We start from the raw sequence: 18,491 nt of genomic DNA, 5'->3' as shown, positions 1-18,491 counted from the left end.
CATCAGTGTGTCATCAACATTATTCTCACACTACATCCAAAACACAGCACTATACCTGTTAATAGGAAGAAAATCAACTCCATCCCAGCCAAAACCAGGACACTATGGTAGGTTTGCACATGAAGAAATAGAGACTTTACTTAATATAGTGACTTTACAAAAAAGTTTCCAGAGGCCGATAGTGGTGTCCCTTTACTGTGACTGTTCACGTTTTGTTCACAGCTGGGGATTGTGAAAAGTGGTGGCTCTAATTGCTAAAAACTGTGCAGACTCCTGTCAGAACATGGCATCTGTTGTAGGAGTAGCAGCAGGACAGTCGGGTTTCAGACATGCTTGATAGCTAGATGCTGTTGATCCACAAGATGAAATGTTAAAACTGTACTTTATATATAGTGTCAAAGGAGCAGGATCTAAACACTGTTGTGTTAATGTGAACTGGAGCTAAAAATTGTGTCTTTTGGAAAAAGAAAAAAAAGAAAGGAAGAGCTATTTCAAATTTGAACATTTTACATGTGCTCTTTTTATTTTTGCAATGCAAAATTTGAGGGTCATGGGGAAAGAGTGAGGAAAAGCCCTTGTCTCTCTTGCCACTAGAAGTAACTCGGTTTCTTTTTTCCTCGGCATTGTGTTGGGTTTACAGTCAAAATATGTCAGTGAGGGGACACTGATTTGCTGTAATTCAGCTACTGTTGCCTCCCAGTTCCAGGAACTTATGAGGGGATTTATAGAACCCAAATACTCATATTGACCAAGAGTTCTTGTGGTGTGGGGATTATTAATTTAAATTATTTTAACTTAAGCTATTCAAGATTTTAAATGTACTTGGAGGGCATTAAAGTTCACAGTTGTATTTTAAGTAATGTGCATTTATAATTAGTATTTTTACTTGTATTGCCTGCAAGTTTGCACTGTATTAAAACTGAAAATTTTGGAGCCTTTTTAGCTCCCTTTTAGTTTTCATGCTGTTTACAATTTGTGTTTACTTCATTTTGGACAATAAAAGATAAATTAGTTCATTTTTTGGCTCACATGCACTAAGCCATTCATTGTATTTGGATGACAAACTGCACAGAGAATGTTAAAATTCAGATATAATCCTCTTCATTTAAATGGAAGAAAATAATAATTTCTATAAATATTTAGTTTTGTAACGTTTTTCACTCTCTTCTTTTGTTGAATAAACCCTGATATTTCACTCACCTAATTTCTGTGTTCTTTTTAAGGGCCTGTTCCAGAATATACTGAAAAACATGAAAGGGCTGTTGCTGACTTTAGCAGGTGTCGGATCAGGCAGTCAACTATTAATCTTCCACTAAATTCACATTTTTGACAACACAAGGATCTCTGATATATGAATAAAACCAAAACCACCATTAATAATATTGGCTTTAAGTACATAAGAGTTAACGTACTCTAAGAATTACTTCTCTATTCATATTTTTCTCTTCCACTCTGAAAAACATTGAGTGTATTTGAAAAGTGGTTTTGAGGGTTTTGTTGAGAAGAGGGAAGGTCTGGTTCAACTTTTTACTACTATTCCATGGACTTTCATCCAAAATCCCCCTCCACATCGGAATAGAAAATCTGAATACAAAGGACTGTTTATTTCAAGTCCTGGTAATTGCTCTTTTTTCAATTACCTGATGATTGAAATGTCTCACATTCAATTTTTTTCCAACAGTTGCTCTGTCCCTTAAGGGTGTAGTTATCAAGAGAAAGCTAACTGGTAAAAGGAGCATTCTTGTTTCAGCAAAAGGCATTACCTTTCCCAGCCGTTCAGCTTACGTAAGCATTTCATACATGTGCCAGAATCGTTTCTCATCTTTTGACTAATTGAGTGACCGGAAGGGATCAGATTTGTATTGGCTTACAGAGTTAGGAACTAGTTCACCCGAATGAATTGAGAAAAACCTGTTTTTACTGCTGCTCATTTTCCATCATCTGCCGTGTTTCATCCCAAGAGAACAATATGCAGCCTGTCACTGAGCTGTTAAAAACAGATTTGTTACCTGTCTCTCTGGCTTACAGAGCCCTCCTAGAGCTTCTGCTCATGGATTACTGAGGTTTTGCATGTGCTTGTAGTCAGGAGGGGAAGTGAGCATGAGAAGATATTTGAGTGTGTTTTTTATCATGTGATCTATGGCTTCTTAAAACCTATTTGAGCCTATGGGTGGTCCTGTTCTGACCAAATCTTCTCCAGCACAAGTAGTTTTTATAAGAAATTTTTCTATTACCTGGAATAGTTGAGAAATACTTCTAGGAAATATTTGTATGCTGGATATGAATGTAGCAGAGACTATGAAGTGTAATTTTTTTTAGGTGAGATCTTTAAATCTGCATGATTGTATGATCATATAATATAATGACTCTCTCATCTGTAAAATACTTATACTGATTGCAGGTTAACCGGTGTTGACTTTCCTTGCAGTTAGCAATGTTTTCAATTTAGAGGAATTTCATACAAATTATTAAAAATGCAGTTTTTTCAAATTTTTCTTGTGTAACTGTTTCACAACATAATTTGAGGTTTCTAAACCTATCTTGTACAGTTAGTTTCTAAATCCCCATGGAAAAAATGGTATAGTTGTTGTCCAAGCCCTCTGGAAAGCACAGCCCCATTATCAGACAAAGTACGGATGGCTCTGCACTTTGTAAAGGTTCCTCTGTACATTGTTCCTCCATACATAAACAGACTTTTTTCCATATTGGCGGGATATAATCTAATGTAAGAGCAGCAGAGATCTGTAGAGCAACTCCTAATGGTATTTTTCTTAAGACTGCTTGCTTAGTGTAATATTTCTATCATTGGTGTTTCCAGCAGTACTTTTCATTCTAAGGTCTTGGAGCCTGTCCTGTCTTTTGAGAAGTCACCAAGGATGCCCGTAGGATAAAACTTGTGTACCCTCTGGGCACAAAAAATCTCTGGGATTTAACACTTACTGTGTCTTAATCAGGTGGCCTCCTACATCAACAGGCTTTTCCAGACAGTGTGTAGGCTTTTCTTCTTCCATTGAAGAAATGGTCAAGATGATGGTGAATGACAAAGCATGGTGTGATTATGGTCACCCCTGAGACTGCTCTTCAAGAAAGACATAGGTGTAGCCAGGATATCTTTGTGGTGGTGTTAAACAAGCTTCTCTGGTGGTTAACATATTCATATCAGTCAAAGCTGGAGCGCCATCATTTTTTTTTGTGGTAGCAGTGGAAGCCCATCTAGTAGGCAGGTGAAGGAACAGGATGTTAACAGCAACAGAAGGTACATGCACCATTTTTTGAGATGGCTTTTACAGAAACGTTACTTGCATGGTTTAAGAAAGTTGTATTTGGACAGAGTGTAACACTTAGAATGGGAGATGACCAATATTGTGGCTAGAACACCCCAAGGCAGTGTTGCCTATCTGGGCAAACTAGGTACGCTATATGAGTACTAGCCATCCTGGCAATAGAGGGATAACTAGATGCTATGTGCTTGTTGACCTGTACAACGTTTCTGATCATATACCTACTGCCCGTTTTAATCTGGGCATCGTTCTGTGTTGAAGAATATCTGTAAACTGTGTTTTACAGAGTAGGAATTATAAATTAAGCCCCCTCCAGAATTAAAGCCTTATACAAACAGAAGATAATTACGTTGCTGATCTCTTTAAAATGTGGGTATAGTGATATCCAGTTTTCCTAGTTCAGGAATCTCTCAGTGTCAGATATTCCAAATTGGTACTATTGCTAATGTAAAACCTCCCCTTTGAGAATTAATTCCAAAGTTTGAAAATGAAATGAGCTTTTGCTTTTATGTAAGAAGGGCAGGGAATATGCATAGTTTGGTAGAATTTTTTTTTTTTTTTTAAATAAGGTAAGTAGAAGTCTTTTGTTTGAATTTCCCCTGCTTTTGTTTTTAACTATAGAAATAGCTGAAAGGTTAAATCCAGCCTTCCCAGTACTTCCTAAGGAACTTTTTTGTAGTCTCAGTAAGTTTGTTAGCAGATCTTAATAAATTAATGAAAGAATGAATGTGATCAATCTCCAATTACATTTTTTTTCTTTCTCAAAGGCATCAGTCATTGAAAATCATTATGATAAAGGAAGGAGCTTAAACTTTTCCAAATGTCTTCCTTCTTCAGTTGCACATCCTTGATGTGCTTTGCATAATATTATGACTACATACAGCAAATCAGTTATGCCAATACAAGGGGAGATTGGGTTTGTAGAAATTATTCATGTATTTCTTTCATAAGGAACATCATCTTTTCTTCTCTTTTGCCTTTGTATATTTACACTGATAATAAACAGATTAGCCTGTTGGCTAAGAAGTGTTGGGATTTGTGACACTACTGTGACATAAAACCTGTCAAAAAGCAAATGTCAGTTCTAACCAAGGCATTGTAACAATTCTGTACTTTTTAAAACTTTTATTATTAATCCATGTAGTTTACCTAGGCAGAGGATAGAACCTCCTTCCCTAATACAGCAGATTAAATCCCATCCATTTAACCTCTCTGTGCCTGATAAAGAATGTGATATTTGTCTTTCTTTTTTGACTCTCTCATCTGTAAAATAGTTATACTGATTTGCAGCTTAGCCAGTGTTGACTTTCCTTGCAGTTAGCAAGCTTACCTAGTCTGTAAATGCAAGTAGTCATTACAGTTGCTAAAAGTGTTTTAAATTTTACCCATCAGTAAAGAGAAAAAACAGTAAAATACATATAAAAATCTGCTTTTAAAAAAAGATCTTAGGTGGAAAAAACAGTAATTGCTAAGTTTAACTATGAAATTTTAATTTGGCTTCTCTGTGCATAACCGTTATCACAGTCTGATCATTTATTGTTATGTAATCACAGAGTATTTTAATGTTACTTGATCTAGATAACAGTAGTAACACCTACCCATTATAAATCCCAAAATGTGTATAGAGAGTATATCTGTATATAACAATGTCTATATCACTATAGGTTTTTAACTTGAATTTTAAAAGGCATTCAGTTGCTGCAACCTGTGTGGAAGCAATAGCACTTTAGTCAGGTGATTTAAAGGTATTACGTAAATAGTGTTCGGAAACTACCTCCATATCTGGGATTCTTCACACAACGTAAGCCAAGTGCAGTAAAGGATCGGTTATAATCTTCCTCATCTTGAACTTGTGCTCTGACATTATACTAAATCTGACTGAGTCTCATTGCTAAGTGTCATGCCTTTCTTTTTGTCTGTTTCAGCTGAGACAATCCCAGTCGTACTGCACAGACACAGAATGCCTTCAGGAATGTGAGTAACTATCGAGATCAGGTGGATGGAAGTAAAATAAACAGTAGTAATTAAAATACAGTCTGATTAGTCTTTAAAATGCAGCAGTTGATTTAATGTTATAGGAACATATTACATGAAATCAAATACTACAGTACTAAAATTGTTATGTGGGGGAGGTAATTTCTGAGAATCTGTGATGCAGAATAACATTTGTATGTTGGAAGCATTGTATGGAAGCAGCGATGGTGAGCAGGCTGCAGGTATCCATATACCAGCATGACCATTGATCGGCCCCCAAGCATTATTGAATCTTACCATTAGCCTCCAAATAGGATGATTTCAGTTTTTCCCTATGGAGAAAATTTGGAGGGGGCTTTATTTAGGACGAGAGGAAATGGCCTCAAGTTGCACCAAGGGAGGTTTAGACTGGAAATTAGGAGAAATTTCTTTACTGAAAGAGTGGTCAGGCCTTGGAACAGGCTGCCCAGGGAAGTGGTTGAGTCACCATCCCTGGAAGTATTTAAAAGACGTGTAGATGAGGCGCTTAGGGACATGGTTTAATGGGCATGGTGGTGTTGGGTTGACGGTTGGACTCGATGATCTTAGAGGTCTTTTCCAACCTTTATGATTCTATGATTCTATGATTTGTCCTCCTTACAGTCATAGCAGCCTAACCAGCAAAGACGGGATATTCAGCCCAGACCCCCACATGTACACACGCTCACGGCTGGGGCTGAGTGACTTACTGTCAGTACTGTGAGGGAGAGGAGATTCCCTGCCAGCGCTAACTGATAAGTTGACATACACCGTGGCTGCATTTCTGTTTGGCTGTGTAGTTAATGAAGCAGAGTACTGTTGTGTACGCTTCCTTGAAACTTGCTGTGAAATACATCTAAAAAACTCTCCCAAACAGTGAGCATTACCAGGACAGTCAAATGTTACCAGCATCTGCAGGGAAGCATAGTTGTGCAGGGGTTATGCACTAATGTAAGCTTGCCCTGAAGTGCTCTGTTTACACTTTTCATGGTCTAGAGGGAACATCGCCAAATGCTTGTAAATAAAAATGAAGTGGATCTGTTTTGCCTTTATTGCTTTACCAATTGAGCATACGAACTCACTCGATTAGTCTGCATCAACACTACTGTAATGCTCAGAGGGAGCAGGGAGCACCTGAGCAGTGTGTTCCTGGAAGCAAGAGCTGCTGGTGTCTGTGTCTTCTACAGGTCTTGGAGCAGTGCAGTCAAGGTTTCCAGGATCCGGGGAGAGGGCATGCCTTTGTTCACTCATGTTCCTCCCTCTTCACTTCCCAGTAAAACCTGTTTAGAGATGGCCATCTAGCTTGGACTTGCACTGTGCCCTCCCAGTGTGAAACAGTCCCAGATTCATTGCCATGTTGGGCTGAAGGGGAAAAGCTATGAGCTTTCCCAGATAACCCCTGAAAAAAAAGACTGGGGTGCCATAACAGTGCTGCTGGCTTTACTCTTTCTCTGTGGGCTTTCCAAGTTATGCTGTGTGTCCATGACTTCCAGCACCCCTCCTCTCCCAAATGCACCTGTCCTAGGGCAGACTTTTTCGTCTCCCACATCTTAGACTTCTATGTGTGGGGTTTTTTTTTAAATTACAGGCATGTAAGAAAGAGGGTGGTGACAGGAGACAGAATATTTTCTGTGTTAGAAGTAGGCACAGAAAGGCTGTGCAGCTTTCTGAGCTTTAGTCCGCAGCTTTAGTCTACCAAGCGATGGTAGGTCATTCTCACTCAAGCCTTGGGAGTCTTGGCTCATCAATATTTATGAAGCTCTTAGGCTAAAGACTGTATAAATGAGTAAGTTTATGTGTGAGCACAAAGCTTGTGGGGTAGCTTTCATGCTACCAAGCTATAGTACAGTGGGGATGTGAATGGTTTGCGGCAAATAGCTTTCCATCCTGAAAGAGATCCTTGCAATAACTGTCTGCAGATGCAAGCAATTTGGCAGCAATTGTTCTAAACCAGTGGTTTGTTTCAAAAACCAAAGCAAAAATTATAGAGTAAGTCCTCTCCTACGTTATTATATTGCCTTAAATTTAGTTCCAGCAAAGGTATTTTTCTGCTGATGCAATGACACTGACTGCCTGTTTGTCAGATTATTTTGTGATGCTTCTGTGATTCTGTGCTTGGGCCAACATAAGCTCTATAAGACTCCCAGGAGTCAAAGGCAAAAATAAACAGATTGAGCGTGGAGAAGCTTCTAGGTGTGGTTTTATAGACAGATAAAAACAATTCTGGGCCAGTCTTCTGTCCATTGCTTCATCCTGTTCTGATGAGCTATACCGTGATGAGCTTATCTTTGAGGTGGGTCTCCACTTCCCCAGGTCCCACAGCTCCATTTCCTGTTACTTGCTGACTTTGATTCCTCATTTCAGGACCTTGATATGAAGAAGCTTGTTTCACTCCCACTCGTTTGCTCATTCCCAGGATTTGGTCTTCCTTTTGGAAGCACAGCTGGGAATGTTGTCATATACAGATCCTTAAGTTGCAAGGTTGTGGAATAACTGATGAGATGTATGTGGTTTTGTTTTGGGAAACGTCAGGGCTGTGGTTCAGCCAGTGTCACAGCAGCATCATGTGTTATGCTGTTGCTACCAGCTGGAAGTTCTCAGAAACACCCTGCGTTGATTCTTCCTGAGCACACTTTGTTTTTTCAACCCTTGATTTCAGATCTTTTTTAGATTTTTGGAGCCAGATCAAAGCAGTAGCACCAAGGCTCCATCATTCGCATTTTTGTGTTATTGGCTCTAAATCTTTATTTATGGTTGTTGGCACCATTATGTTGTAGTGACTACCCTGCAGAGACTTTCCTGTCAGGGTCAGTGCTTTTGGATTTGTACTCCTACATACAGGAGGATATGAGCACCGCTTCAGAGAGCAGTTGGGCACTCTGCTTGATGGCTGTTCCTCTGCTGATTCTCCGTCAGAATGTCTGCTGTGACGGTAAAGCATGTATCAGAGTGTGATGACTGTTCCCTCCATTTCAGTGGGTGCCTTGGACAAAAAAGGCTGCAAGTTTTGAATATGCAACACATTTAATATTCTGTTGGGATTGTTTATGCTCAGCAAATCAGAAGATCTTACAGTTTCCCTTGAAATGAGGAATAAGAGCGATAATTCTTTTCTGAATTCTGTCTAACGCAAGTGGAGCAGGGAAGATTTCTCTGAAGTGTGTTGCAGTTGCAACACCAGCGGTTCAGAGGTACTGAGCTGCTTTGATGGCTCATGGCCCTTCACAGTCAGCCTTCCATGTCAAAGGAAATGAGGAGCCACCGCCTGAGTTTTTTCTCTGCGTTCTAGCAATTCCCAGATGTTGTGACCTGGATTTACCACATTAATATTTTCAACATTATTCTCAGTGCTCTACTAGCTTGTAATATGGTCAGAGATGACTGTCTCAAATATTGTCTACTCCCACATTTTTATGTATTTTAAAATGAACGCATATCTGTGATTCATCTTGAGTTTTACTCATCTAGGAGAGTCACAGCAGCCTAACCTAATGGCATGAAACGTCTGCCAACTCTTCCCTCCCTTTTCTGGTAATTCCCTTCTCTCTTCCTCCACTCAAGTCCTTTTTGGCTTTCTTCAGTTTCCTTATCCCTGCCTTTGAGAGTGTCAGCTTGCAGGGATTATCTGCTGAAGGTCCCACAGGCTCTTTGTCTTCGCTGGTGATTCATCTGTAAGATACCTCTCTTCATATGGTTTCCTACCTTTCTTTCACAGAACAGGCAAGGCTAAAAACACCGTGAAAAGAAGGTGCAAGTCAGAGAGCATGCTTTTGCCTTCCCACATGCAGATGTTAAACAGTAAAAAGCTGAAGATCCAAAAGGAGATATTTCTACCATGAGAGGGCAGACAAAAAGCACCACATGGAATATACTTTTACAATAAAACAAATGCGATCTTTCCTCTTTTTCTTTAGAGTACAACCTCACTTTGAATGAAAAATAGCACTTTAAGAGGAGAACTAAGTTCATGTCAGGAGCATTTAACAAGGGCATTTATTAATTTTAATATTGTATTCTTGAGATTTCAGTTGCACAATCAGGAGGTGGTTGACCTTTAATCTTTAGAAATTATTTTCAACAAATTCATCATTTTAGTAGCTTTGACTGTCTTCTAGTAGAACATTAAATGAGGTGGCAAACATCGGTCTCAGAGGATTATTTTTTCCCTTCCTATTTCTCTCTGAGAGAAGACTAGTTTATGTGGCCTAGACTCTGTTTCTATAGGAAAAAGCAAGCCAAAGAACTGTATCTCGTATGTGGAGCAAACAGATAGGATTCACCACAGTCATTAGCTCCCATGGGAGTTCATCCCACAGTCTCAGACCAGCCCCTCATAAAGCTTTCTCCTGCCTGGAGATAATTCAGCCATAATGTAAAAAAATTGCAGGTAACCAGGGGGGCAGAAGTGCTCACAGGCTTCATTCAGAAGTGCGTGGATGTATAGGTATGCTGAGCCCAGGGGACCAGATACTCTGAAAATAAAGACCTTGGGCTGGATTCGGTATTGTGTGGAAAGGCAGGTTAGAGACTGTAAGTTTCATTTCACTCAGTGACACGGGTTACCAGGAGAATATGTACGTACTACTATGTAGTCCTAGTACATTCTGTACTAGTTGGTGTCTCCCAGGCACTGGAGATGAATAACCAGATCCATCCATCAAAATGGATGGTGGCAGGGACATTCATCTGTGAGGTCAGAACAGGACAATATTCTAGCCATCTGGAAATATTAAAAAATATCATCCACAGGTGCTGTTGTAGGATAGCCTTTATTCTTCAAGGAATCAAAAAACCACTTCTGAATTACCTGCAAAAATATAAACTATAGGTAAAAGCACCGTGGCTGTGAGCTCTTCAAAATAAGATCTTTTCTTCTGCCCATCAGCTTAAATTCCATCTTGCCTGGTTTCAGCTTCACTGAATTGTTCTTTATCCATAAGCTGGTCTTATCTGATTATTTTATGTTCTCGGTGATGGAGCTCTTTGTAGCAAAAGATTATCGTCTTCTACATATTATTGCTCCCAGTAGCTGAAACAGCTTCTTGTCTGTTCTGTTGATTTGTGATGCAAAGCTTTGAAAAGTGTGATTCACCCCAGCTATGTGAGATTTTGCCTATCCTCATCGCCTTATGATGAAAGTAACAGATTCTGAAATAACCTCACGTCCTTATTAAAACACATGGTCATTTGTGAGAGATGTGGATTTAGCAGTACTTGAATAGTATAAACAGTGTTGTGGCTGTTTTAGTATCTGGCATGCTTTGAGTAGGTAGTACAGGGCCAACAGCTGTATCTTGTATGTGGAGCAACAGATTGTTGCCTTGCTTAACTTAGTTTAGAACATGTTTCAGCACATTTGGTTCCGTCCAAACCATGTTACAATGCAGGCTGGATAGAAATTCTTGCACGAATGCCTGTGGTTTCCCTCTGTGGTTCCTTTCACTCCCTTCTTTGACCTGTAGCATGAGCTGACCTAGCAGCATTTACTTACCCCAACTCTTGTTTAACCATGGACCCTAAGTGCACTATGGTTGGGCAAAAATTCCAGAAGGCAGCCTGACTAGTCTCTGCTTCGTTGCATTTTATGGGCACTGGCGTAACAGGTGATCTGAATTTTCAATGTTCTACCGAAATGTGCCAAAGCAGGTACCTAAGGCTGCTGAAGGTAGTCTCAGGGTGTCTGTTAATGTTGTCTGGAAGCCCCAAAATAAAGCAGTTGTTCTTTTCATGCCGAATTATATGCTAGTTTACTGGATTGCATATATAAAGGTCATCCAAGATTTAAAATATTGATATATCACGTTGATAACAATAATATTTTCCCTCAACACAATTGCGGGTCTAAACTCTTACCTGCACAATTCCATATGCTTTCTGAATCAATTATATGCTAGAATTTAATGAATAAAAGGCTGTAGCATTCTCATTTATTTTCTTTGCACTATACCTTCTTCTCATATACAGTGCCCTTTATTCACTCAGATCTCCAAAAGAATTGTCACTTGTAATTGTATGTACTTCTAATCATAAAATTCCTCTACATTAGTGTCGTGGTTTAACCTGGCAGCAGCCAAATACCACGCAGCCGCTCACTCACTCCCTCCACCCCCAGCGGGACGGGGAGAGAATCGGAAGGGTAAGAGTGAGAAAAACTCGTGGGTTGAGATAAAGACAGTTTAATAGGGAAAGCAAAAGCCGCGCACGCGAGCAAAGCAAAACAAGGAATTCATTCACTACTTCCCATCGGCAGGCAGGTGTTCAGCCATCGCCAGGAAAGCAGGGCTCCATCACGCAAAACGGTTACTTGGGAAGACAAACGCCATCACTCCGAACGCCCCCCCTCCTTCTTCTTCACCCAGCCTTATATGCTGAGCATGACGTCATATGGTATGGAATAGCCCATTGGCCAGCTGGGCCAGCCGTCCCAGCCATGCTCCCTCCCAGCCCCCTGCACACCTGGCAGGGCATGGGAAGATGAAAAGTCCTTGACTAGCGTAAACATTACCTAGCAACAACCAAAACATCAGTGTGTCATCAACATTATTCTCACACTACATCCAAAACACAGCACTATACCAGTTAATAAGAAGAAAATCAACTCCATCCCAGCCAAAACCAGGACAGTATCCACCCCTTATTCCATACCATTTACATCATGCTCAGGTCCTTGATCCAAACTTTCTTGATCCAAAAAGACTAACCAGCCATTTCCAGTCTGAGGGGATTTTCTCAGTTCTGTTTCCATGCTTTGATGTCTCAGCAGTTCTGTATGGCAATTGGGTGTACAATTTGTATATTGTATTCCTTGGCTTCACTTTTTCATGTATCTCCTCAGCACTTTTTCCCCTTCTGACAGATACGTTTTCCTTGATGCTGTCAGAAATACCACATGTCCTGGATGACCAGTCATGGAGATCTGGCATATTGACACTGACACTTGTTCAAACAAACTCTCAATAAATAACTTACATTAACCAACAAAATTATAACCAAAATTAGTTTGCTTTCTTCTTGCTAGAATTAGCATGTTCTCTGTGTGTAGGCTAACAACAGAGTCTAAGCTTTCATCTCTTCAGCTTTATTTTTGTATTTGTGTGAGGCAAAAACCAAACACCAACATGCAGGTGTTGTTTTTTTCCCACATAAATATATTCCTGGGGTTTTTTTGCATGAAGTTTGATTTCTTAAAAATCAAGTTTGATTTCTTGAACACAAAGTGTGTGTTTATCATCTCCAGTTCATTAAGAGTTAATGTGAACTAAGAAATATTCATGATAATTCTGGGAATTCCAGTGAAATCTTATGAAATAGATTCTTTTTTCAGAGGGGTAAGAAGTGTGATAAAAAACAGTGTAACACTAATCAGGAATTACTTGTCTTAAAGTCAAAAGGAAGGACTCATCAGAAAACTCGATTGAAAAATATTTCAGTTTTTTCCTGAGACTTATGTTGCATTTTTGTTTTCATCTTGAGGAAAGGACTCTGCTGTCACTCTGGTTTGTAACTTGAGTTTTCCTTGTCTATAGTGCCAGGACCAAATTCCTCCAGTGACAATGGCATCAGCTTTGCCATGATAATGATGGCCTGGGTGGTGATTGCACTTGTCTTGTTCTTACTGAGACCTAGTAATCTGAGAGGATCCAACACAGCCGGGAAGCCAACCAGCCCACATAATGTAAGTGCATCCTAAAGTGCCCCGCAGAGAGAATTTACAGTAGTTTAAATGTATTTGGTTTTAATACAGACTATCGTAGTCATTTTTTCTGTACATTTTTTTCCCTGTATTTTCTTGGAACAATGAAAATGAGTAAAACCAAAGTGAAAGTAGAATCACGAAGGCCAACTGTGAGGCCTGCCATGGGACGGAGCAGGCATGGGTGACTGAGTGTGGGTCATAATGTCCTCTGGACACTGGCTGTCCCTGGTTGGAACTGCCTCCTGCCTTCTTATGTACAAAGGGAAAATCACAGCTTTAAGAGAAGTCAGTAAACAAAATTACACCGTGAAACTGGGAAGGTGATCTTTGTCCTAGATGTGGGATCATGAGAAAATCCCTATTGATGCAGGAAACTCTATTGTTCTTTGATGCTCATTTACTCTGAATATTGAAAGAGATATTGAAAGATCTTAAAAGAAAGCACAATTTAACTCTTCTGCGTTTTTCTTTTATTGCTAAATCCTCTTATGTGAAGCCCTGTTTTTAATCCTGTATGTGTTTTTTTTCTTTCTTTTCCTCCTTCCTTCCCCCTAGGGACAAGAACCACCAGCCCCACCAGTGGACTAGAGCGTTCAGTATTGGAAAAGTTCAGCAGCTAAAACCTTGCACGACCAAATGAACGAAGTGACCAGATTACTCCTAAACCCCGTTCAATACTGTTTTCTTTTCTCATTTATATAGAGCAGAATTATCATTCAGCAGTTATTTTCATGAACTGCTTTTAGCTACTTCAATTTTAAGTTAATTTTTGCTTTGTGTGTTATTACAATTCCTAGTAGATTGTAATTTGAATAATGATAAGGCGTTGCAGAGGTTTTTTGGTTGTTACCGTTACTGTGGACATTCCACTCAGTCTCTTTCTGTAACAATGATCTTAATTTCTTTGCGGTGATTTCTGTTACGCATTAAAAGAAAAAGAAAATCCCTGTGCATCTATAATAATGGAAGGTTACTGACCTTTCTTCAGATTAATCCATATTTTTTCTCCAGTATGCTTTTGAGAGTTATATTATGGTTGCAACTATTAGTTTAGTTATGTGGTGAAAAATTGAAATTATTTTATATTTGCCCTGGGTTCAGAGCAGCTTTTAGTCTGGTCTTTGGATCACTGACACAGTTTTCAGGGTTGTTGGCAAAAGCACGGATTGTCCACTAGAACTATACTATGTGTGTGTGTATGCGCAAAGAAGTGAATGTGATAATTGCCACTGTCAAAGCTTTGACATATGTAGGGAACTTTACACAAAAGATTATATCACCAAAAAAGAAATTAATTTAATCTTGTTCATTAATAAATGATATATCTCATTCAATGTATTGTCAAAATAATGTATTCCAAAACCAGATTTGTTTACTTATAGACTTTATGAAAAGAGAAATTTAGTGAGAAGAACTTGGTAGAATTTTTTGATCTGGTATAGTCTTTTAATAAGTATCTTAACAAGTTTTTAGCCATGATGTAATATATATTGGACAGGATGAAATCATACCAAGAGGTTACCGAGGTTACCAACTTTTGGTATACAACATATACTGGATATTCAGGTTTTTTCACCTGTATGTTATCAGCAATTCTTAACATTTCGTCCTTATCTACTGGTTGTAATTGTAGAATAACAAACTCGCAGGTGGCTACGTATGGCATGTCTTTTCCCTCTAATATTTGTGTGTATGTGTGGTGTGTTTACGCGTGCGTACGTGTGTGGCTGTGCACATACCTGTGCACATCTCCCATTGTAGCAAATGGGAATGACTTTTTTATGTACATTAATTTAAGAACATTTTAAAGATGTACAGAAAAGCGACACTGTATATTTTTCTTGATCAATTTGAAAAATTGATGAGAATAATGTAAAGAACATTTTTACGTTACCAACATGAAGCTTCTTTCCGTAAAGGTCAGTAGAACAGATATATGGGAATTCAAAGCCTTGCTCCACAAACCTTTATTTCATGAGGACTTCAGTTACGGAGCTGAAGGTACTAACTGTTAAGATGCATAAAGGTTTGTATTCACGGGCTGTAACAAGAATCTCACATCAGATCCCATGGTTGACAGATGCAGGGTTTTCCTCCTCAGGGTAAATGGCGGGCCAGCTAAGCCTCCTTGTAAAGGTAGAGCGTAGACCTGAAGAAAGGCTTCTGTAATTTCATGAAATTGCCCTTTGAATTTCTGTGGAATAGTGTGCTCCCAAGCATAGGAGCCTGTGTGAAAAACAAAGAATTTCAAAAAAATGCAGAAGGTTGGGCCAGGTGCTCTCAGTGACATCAGTGCAGTGCCAGGTAAAGCAATGGAGCTGCAGCAGAGAAGCTGAGAGAATTTGTCCCGTGGTGTCTAATGGTGTACAGGCCACAAACACTGTGTAAAGATGTCACTGGGACAAGCAATCTGACTGTGCTTGCTTTTTGCCTTCCGTGTACGTTTATGTTTGGGATACTGTTTTGAACAGAACAAGTAATAATTTTGTTGAACCAACAAGAAAATATGTATAATCTCCTACACTGACCTTTGTGGCCAGAACTCTTCACTACTGGATACATAAAACAGGCTTCCAATTGATTAAAAAGCCAACTGAAACAGGCTTCATTTCAGACAGAGTGCCACTCCTCATCCTATTGGAAATCGGTGAGATTTACAGCAGATGCTCCTCACTTGCGAGGATCAGTCTCGCTTTACTTAAATGTCTGTGTCTGTATTAATAAAACTCACCATGTGCACCCAGGTCTAACAGACTTGGCAAATGAACTTTTTGTTCAGAGGAATGTTGTGTTTTGCATTTAAATGAACTTTGCTTGAAATTCCTCTAAGTAATTGTCCCAGTGATTTTATACATGTATGCTTTCCTCATGTAAATTGCTATTTTAAATTTTCTATGTAAAAGAAAAAAGATTGGAAATATTTTATTGTAAAATGTTTTACTAAAGAGCCAGGCCACTATCCCACGTCAAAATGTGTACCTTTTAAATTCAGATACTTTCTCCAAGATACAACCTTCAGATCACCACTCTTAATTAACATAAAAGTAAATTGTAGGACTGTATTTTGCCACTCTTATTCATGTTAAATAGTGCCTTACTCATCAAGTAGTTGCACTGAAGTTTGTGGGACTACTTTGAGATAATGTACTAGTAGCAGCTTTAGTAAGGGTGGCAGAAATCCGGCCTTTAGTGATGTAGTTTGTGATGAAATAATTGTATCATGGTTACAAATGTTTATGGTAAATTTTGAGAAGAAGTGTGGAAGAGATTAGTGGTATGTGAAGCTTCAGGATATGATTAATTCTGTAATGAGGGTTTTAAGCTTGGTTAGTAAGAGATGCAAGTTGTAGCAATTGGGAAATACGGAGGGAAGTTTACATTCTACCTTAGCTTAGAACTGTTAAAACAATAGTATTTTTAGAGTCTGCTTAACACAATTATTATACTCTGAAATGAGAAATCATATGTATTCATGTATTGTCTGCAGATCACTTAGCCTTGTAATGTTCATGATTGAAAAAGGAAGAGTGATGATGTGATGTACCTAATGTGAAATCGGTGGTTTAAAATGTCTGAATTATGCCAAACAAAAAATCATCTGTGCCATTTGCGGTTTCCTAGTAATCTTTTACTGAGTACTTGGATTGGGATAAAGGGCTTGTACTATGCACTTTTTATTGACTTAACAAAATAAATAGCAATCGTTAGTAACCTTTTGTCTTTATCTGTTAGTCTTTGTATAAGGTGTAGGACTGCACCAACCTATCAATTTCTAAGGTAATTTGAAATCATCTAAAAATAAGTATCAGTAAAAATAGTGTGTTAATACCTGTGTAACTTTTAAAATGTAAATTCTAACTTTTCTAATGGACACTTGCCTCCTGTATGTATCTCAAGTCAGAACGAATTATAAGCTGTTTCCAAGGTTTAAGGTGCTTTGATGACCAACACAGACATCTCTGCCTTTTGCTCTTCAAAGTAGTTATTGCAGCCTAGGAAGTTAGAAACACTACTGTAAGAAAAGCAATGACAGAGGCCAAATATGCCAATCATGTTACTTCATTTTAGATCAAATCCTACTACTTTGGGATTTGCAATCTATTTTCTAGTCCCAGTTCTTGGCAGTGACACACTGAGACCCCAAAGTTTGTACCTCTCCGTTGGACACAGAGCTGCTCTGAGGAAGGAAGATGCTCCCGTGGATCTGAGGCAGCATGTAGTAGAGACCTGCTGCTTCCTCACTGTTCCCATGGGGTGCAGCACTCTTCTTCCTCCGGCGGCAGAGCACAAAATGCTGAGCACTGCCTCAGCAGCAGCTCAGATCCCATGTTAGGGATTCCTGTGTTAATCCAAGGAAGACAAGGAAAACGCCAGGAGAGCATTAAGGTTTAAAATAATATACAGCTATCCAGAGATACTGGTCATAAATACCAGAGAATCAGAAACAAAATCTGAATTTATTTTTAGTGATAATAATAATAAGATAATAATTCAATAACAAATGCTTTAGGCATTTGAGTCAACTTAGAAACTGTGTGATCTTAATCAGAGATCATTAATGTCTGCTCATCAAGATTTACCCTTTTACTCGAACATGAGGTTATAAATAACCCCTAAAGCTAAAGCTAAACTTTACTTACAAGTACACTTGTTAAAATGTTTGCCAAGGATGCATATACCTATTATGAAAAGTGATGCAGAAAGGAAATTACCACAAAATTAAATTAACTACGTTGAATGGATCTGCATGAGGCCTGGCTGTTCAAGACCACCAGGTAAGTGGAGAAGATTACTCTGCCCCAAAGTCTGAAAAAAAATTGTATCCTATCTAGGATGTTTGGGAGAAATACATCAGATCATTGCAGCAAAGCATTCCATTAACATAAAGTGGGTTCCCTGGGAAAATGGACAACTTACATTCTTTTTTCCTTCTACCCGTACTTGTTCAGTACCAGCCAACAGCCTACAGTGCAATTCACTCCAAAGACGTGGACCTTGGGGTGGGGGAAGAAGCTGACTGTCCCACGGTGAACCACGTCCTCACTTGTAAAACAGCACAACTCTGTTGGCTTCCAGGGAGTTACACTCATCAACGTCAGCTGAGGATTTGTCTCTTGATACAAGAAGAACAACTGAACCTATGTTACTTGATCCTATATCAAAATTATGGCCAACTCCCATAGCAGGCCCTTTGTAACTAAATATAATAACTAGAAGAATCTGCTTTCCGCATTACCATTTTAACGTCTGCAGATAAGTGTTGGTCAAAGAGGGTGTCTGAAACACATGTATTTCAATACATGACAATAAATACTAATTCACCACATATATCTAGCTTTTTAAAGGTTTCACTCTTCTTGCTTGCATGGAAAGTAGTATTATAAAATACTTTATACAATGTTAATTGAAAATACAGCAGTAATTTCTAATCAAAGGTCAGAAGTAGCAAGCTTCAAAAAAAAAAAGTCTTTTGCATTTAAGGGTTTTGTTATTACATCCTCCAAGCTATAAATGATGAAACA

The 18,491-nt window shown here is 38.9% G+C and overlaps 1 protein-coding gene across 4 annotated transcripts in view; it reads left to right on the top strand.

Annotated features, from left to right (window-relative positions):
- SMIM14 (small integral membrane protein 14) overlaps positions 1–16,682 on the top strand; it is a 45,060-nt gene extending 28,378 nt beyond the window's left edge. For 3 of the 4 annotated variants that reach the window (XM_075148949.1, XM_075148950.1, XM_075148948.1), the window contains 3 exons: positions 5,207–5,255; positions 12,800–12,948; positions 13,525–16,682. In XM_075148949.1, coding sequence (XP_075005050.1) covers positions 5,207–5,255; positions 12,800–12,948; positions 13,525–13,557 — 231 coding nt within the window. In that variant the 3' untranslated portion in view covers positions 13,558–16,682. The remainder of the gene's footprint in view (positions 1–5,206; positions 5,256–12,799; positions 12,949–13,524) is intronic. The other variant, XM_075148951.1, reaches the window with a different exon arrangement.
- The last annotated feature ends 1,809 nt before the right edge of the window (positions 16,683–18,491 follow it).

Source organism: Calonectris borealis, chromosome 4 (assembly GCF_964195595.1).
Source record: "Calonectris borealis chromosome 4, bCalBor7.hap1.2, whole genome shotgun sequence".
NCBI lineage: Eukaryota > Metazoa > Chordata > Aves > Procellariiformes > Procellariidae > Calonectris > Calonectris borealis.
Note: the sequence above shows the minus strand (reverse complement) of the source record. Positions and strands in the feature narration are given on the sequence as shown.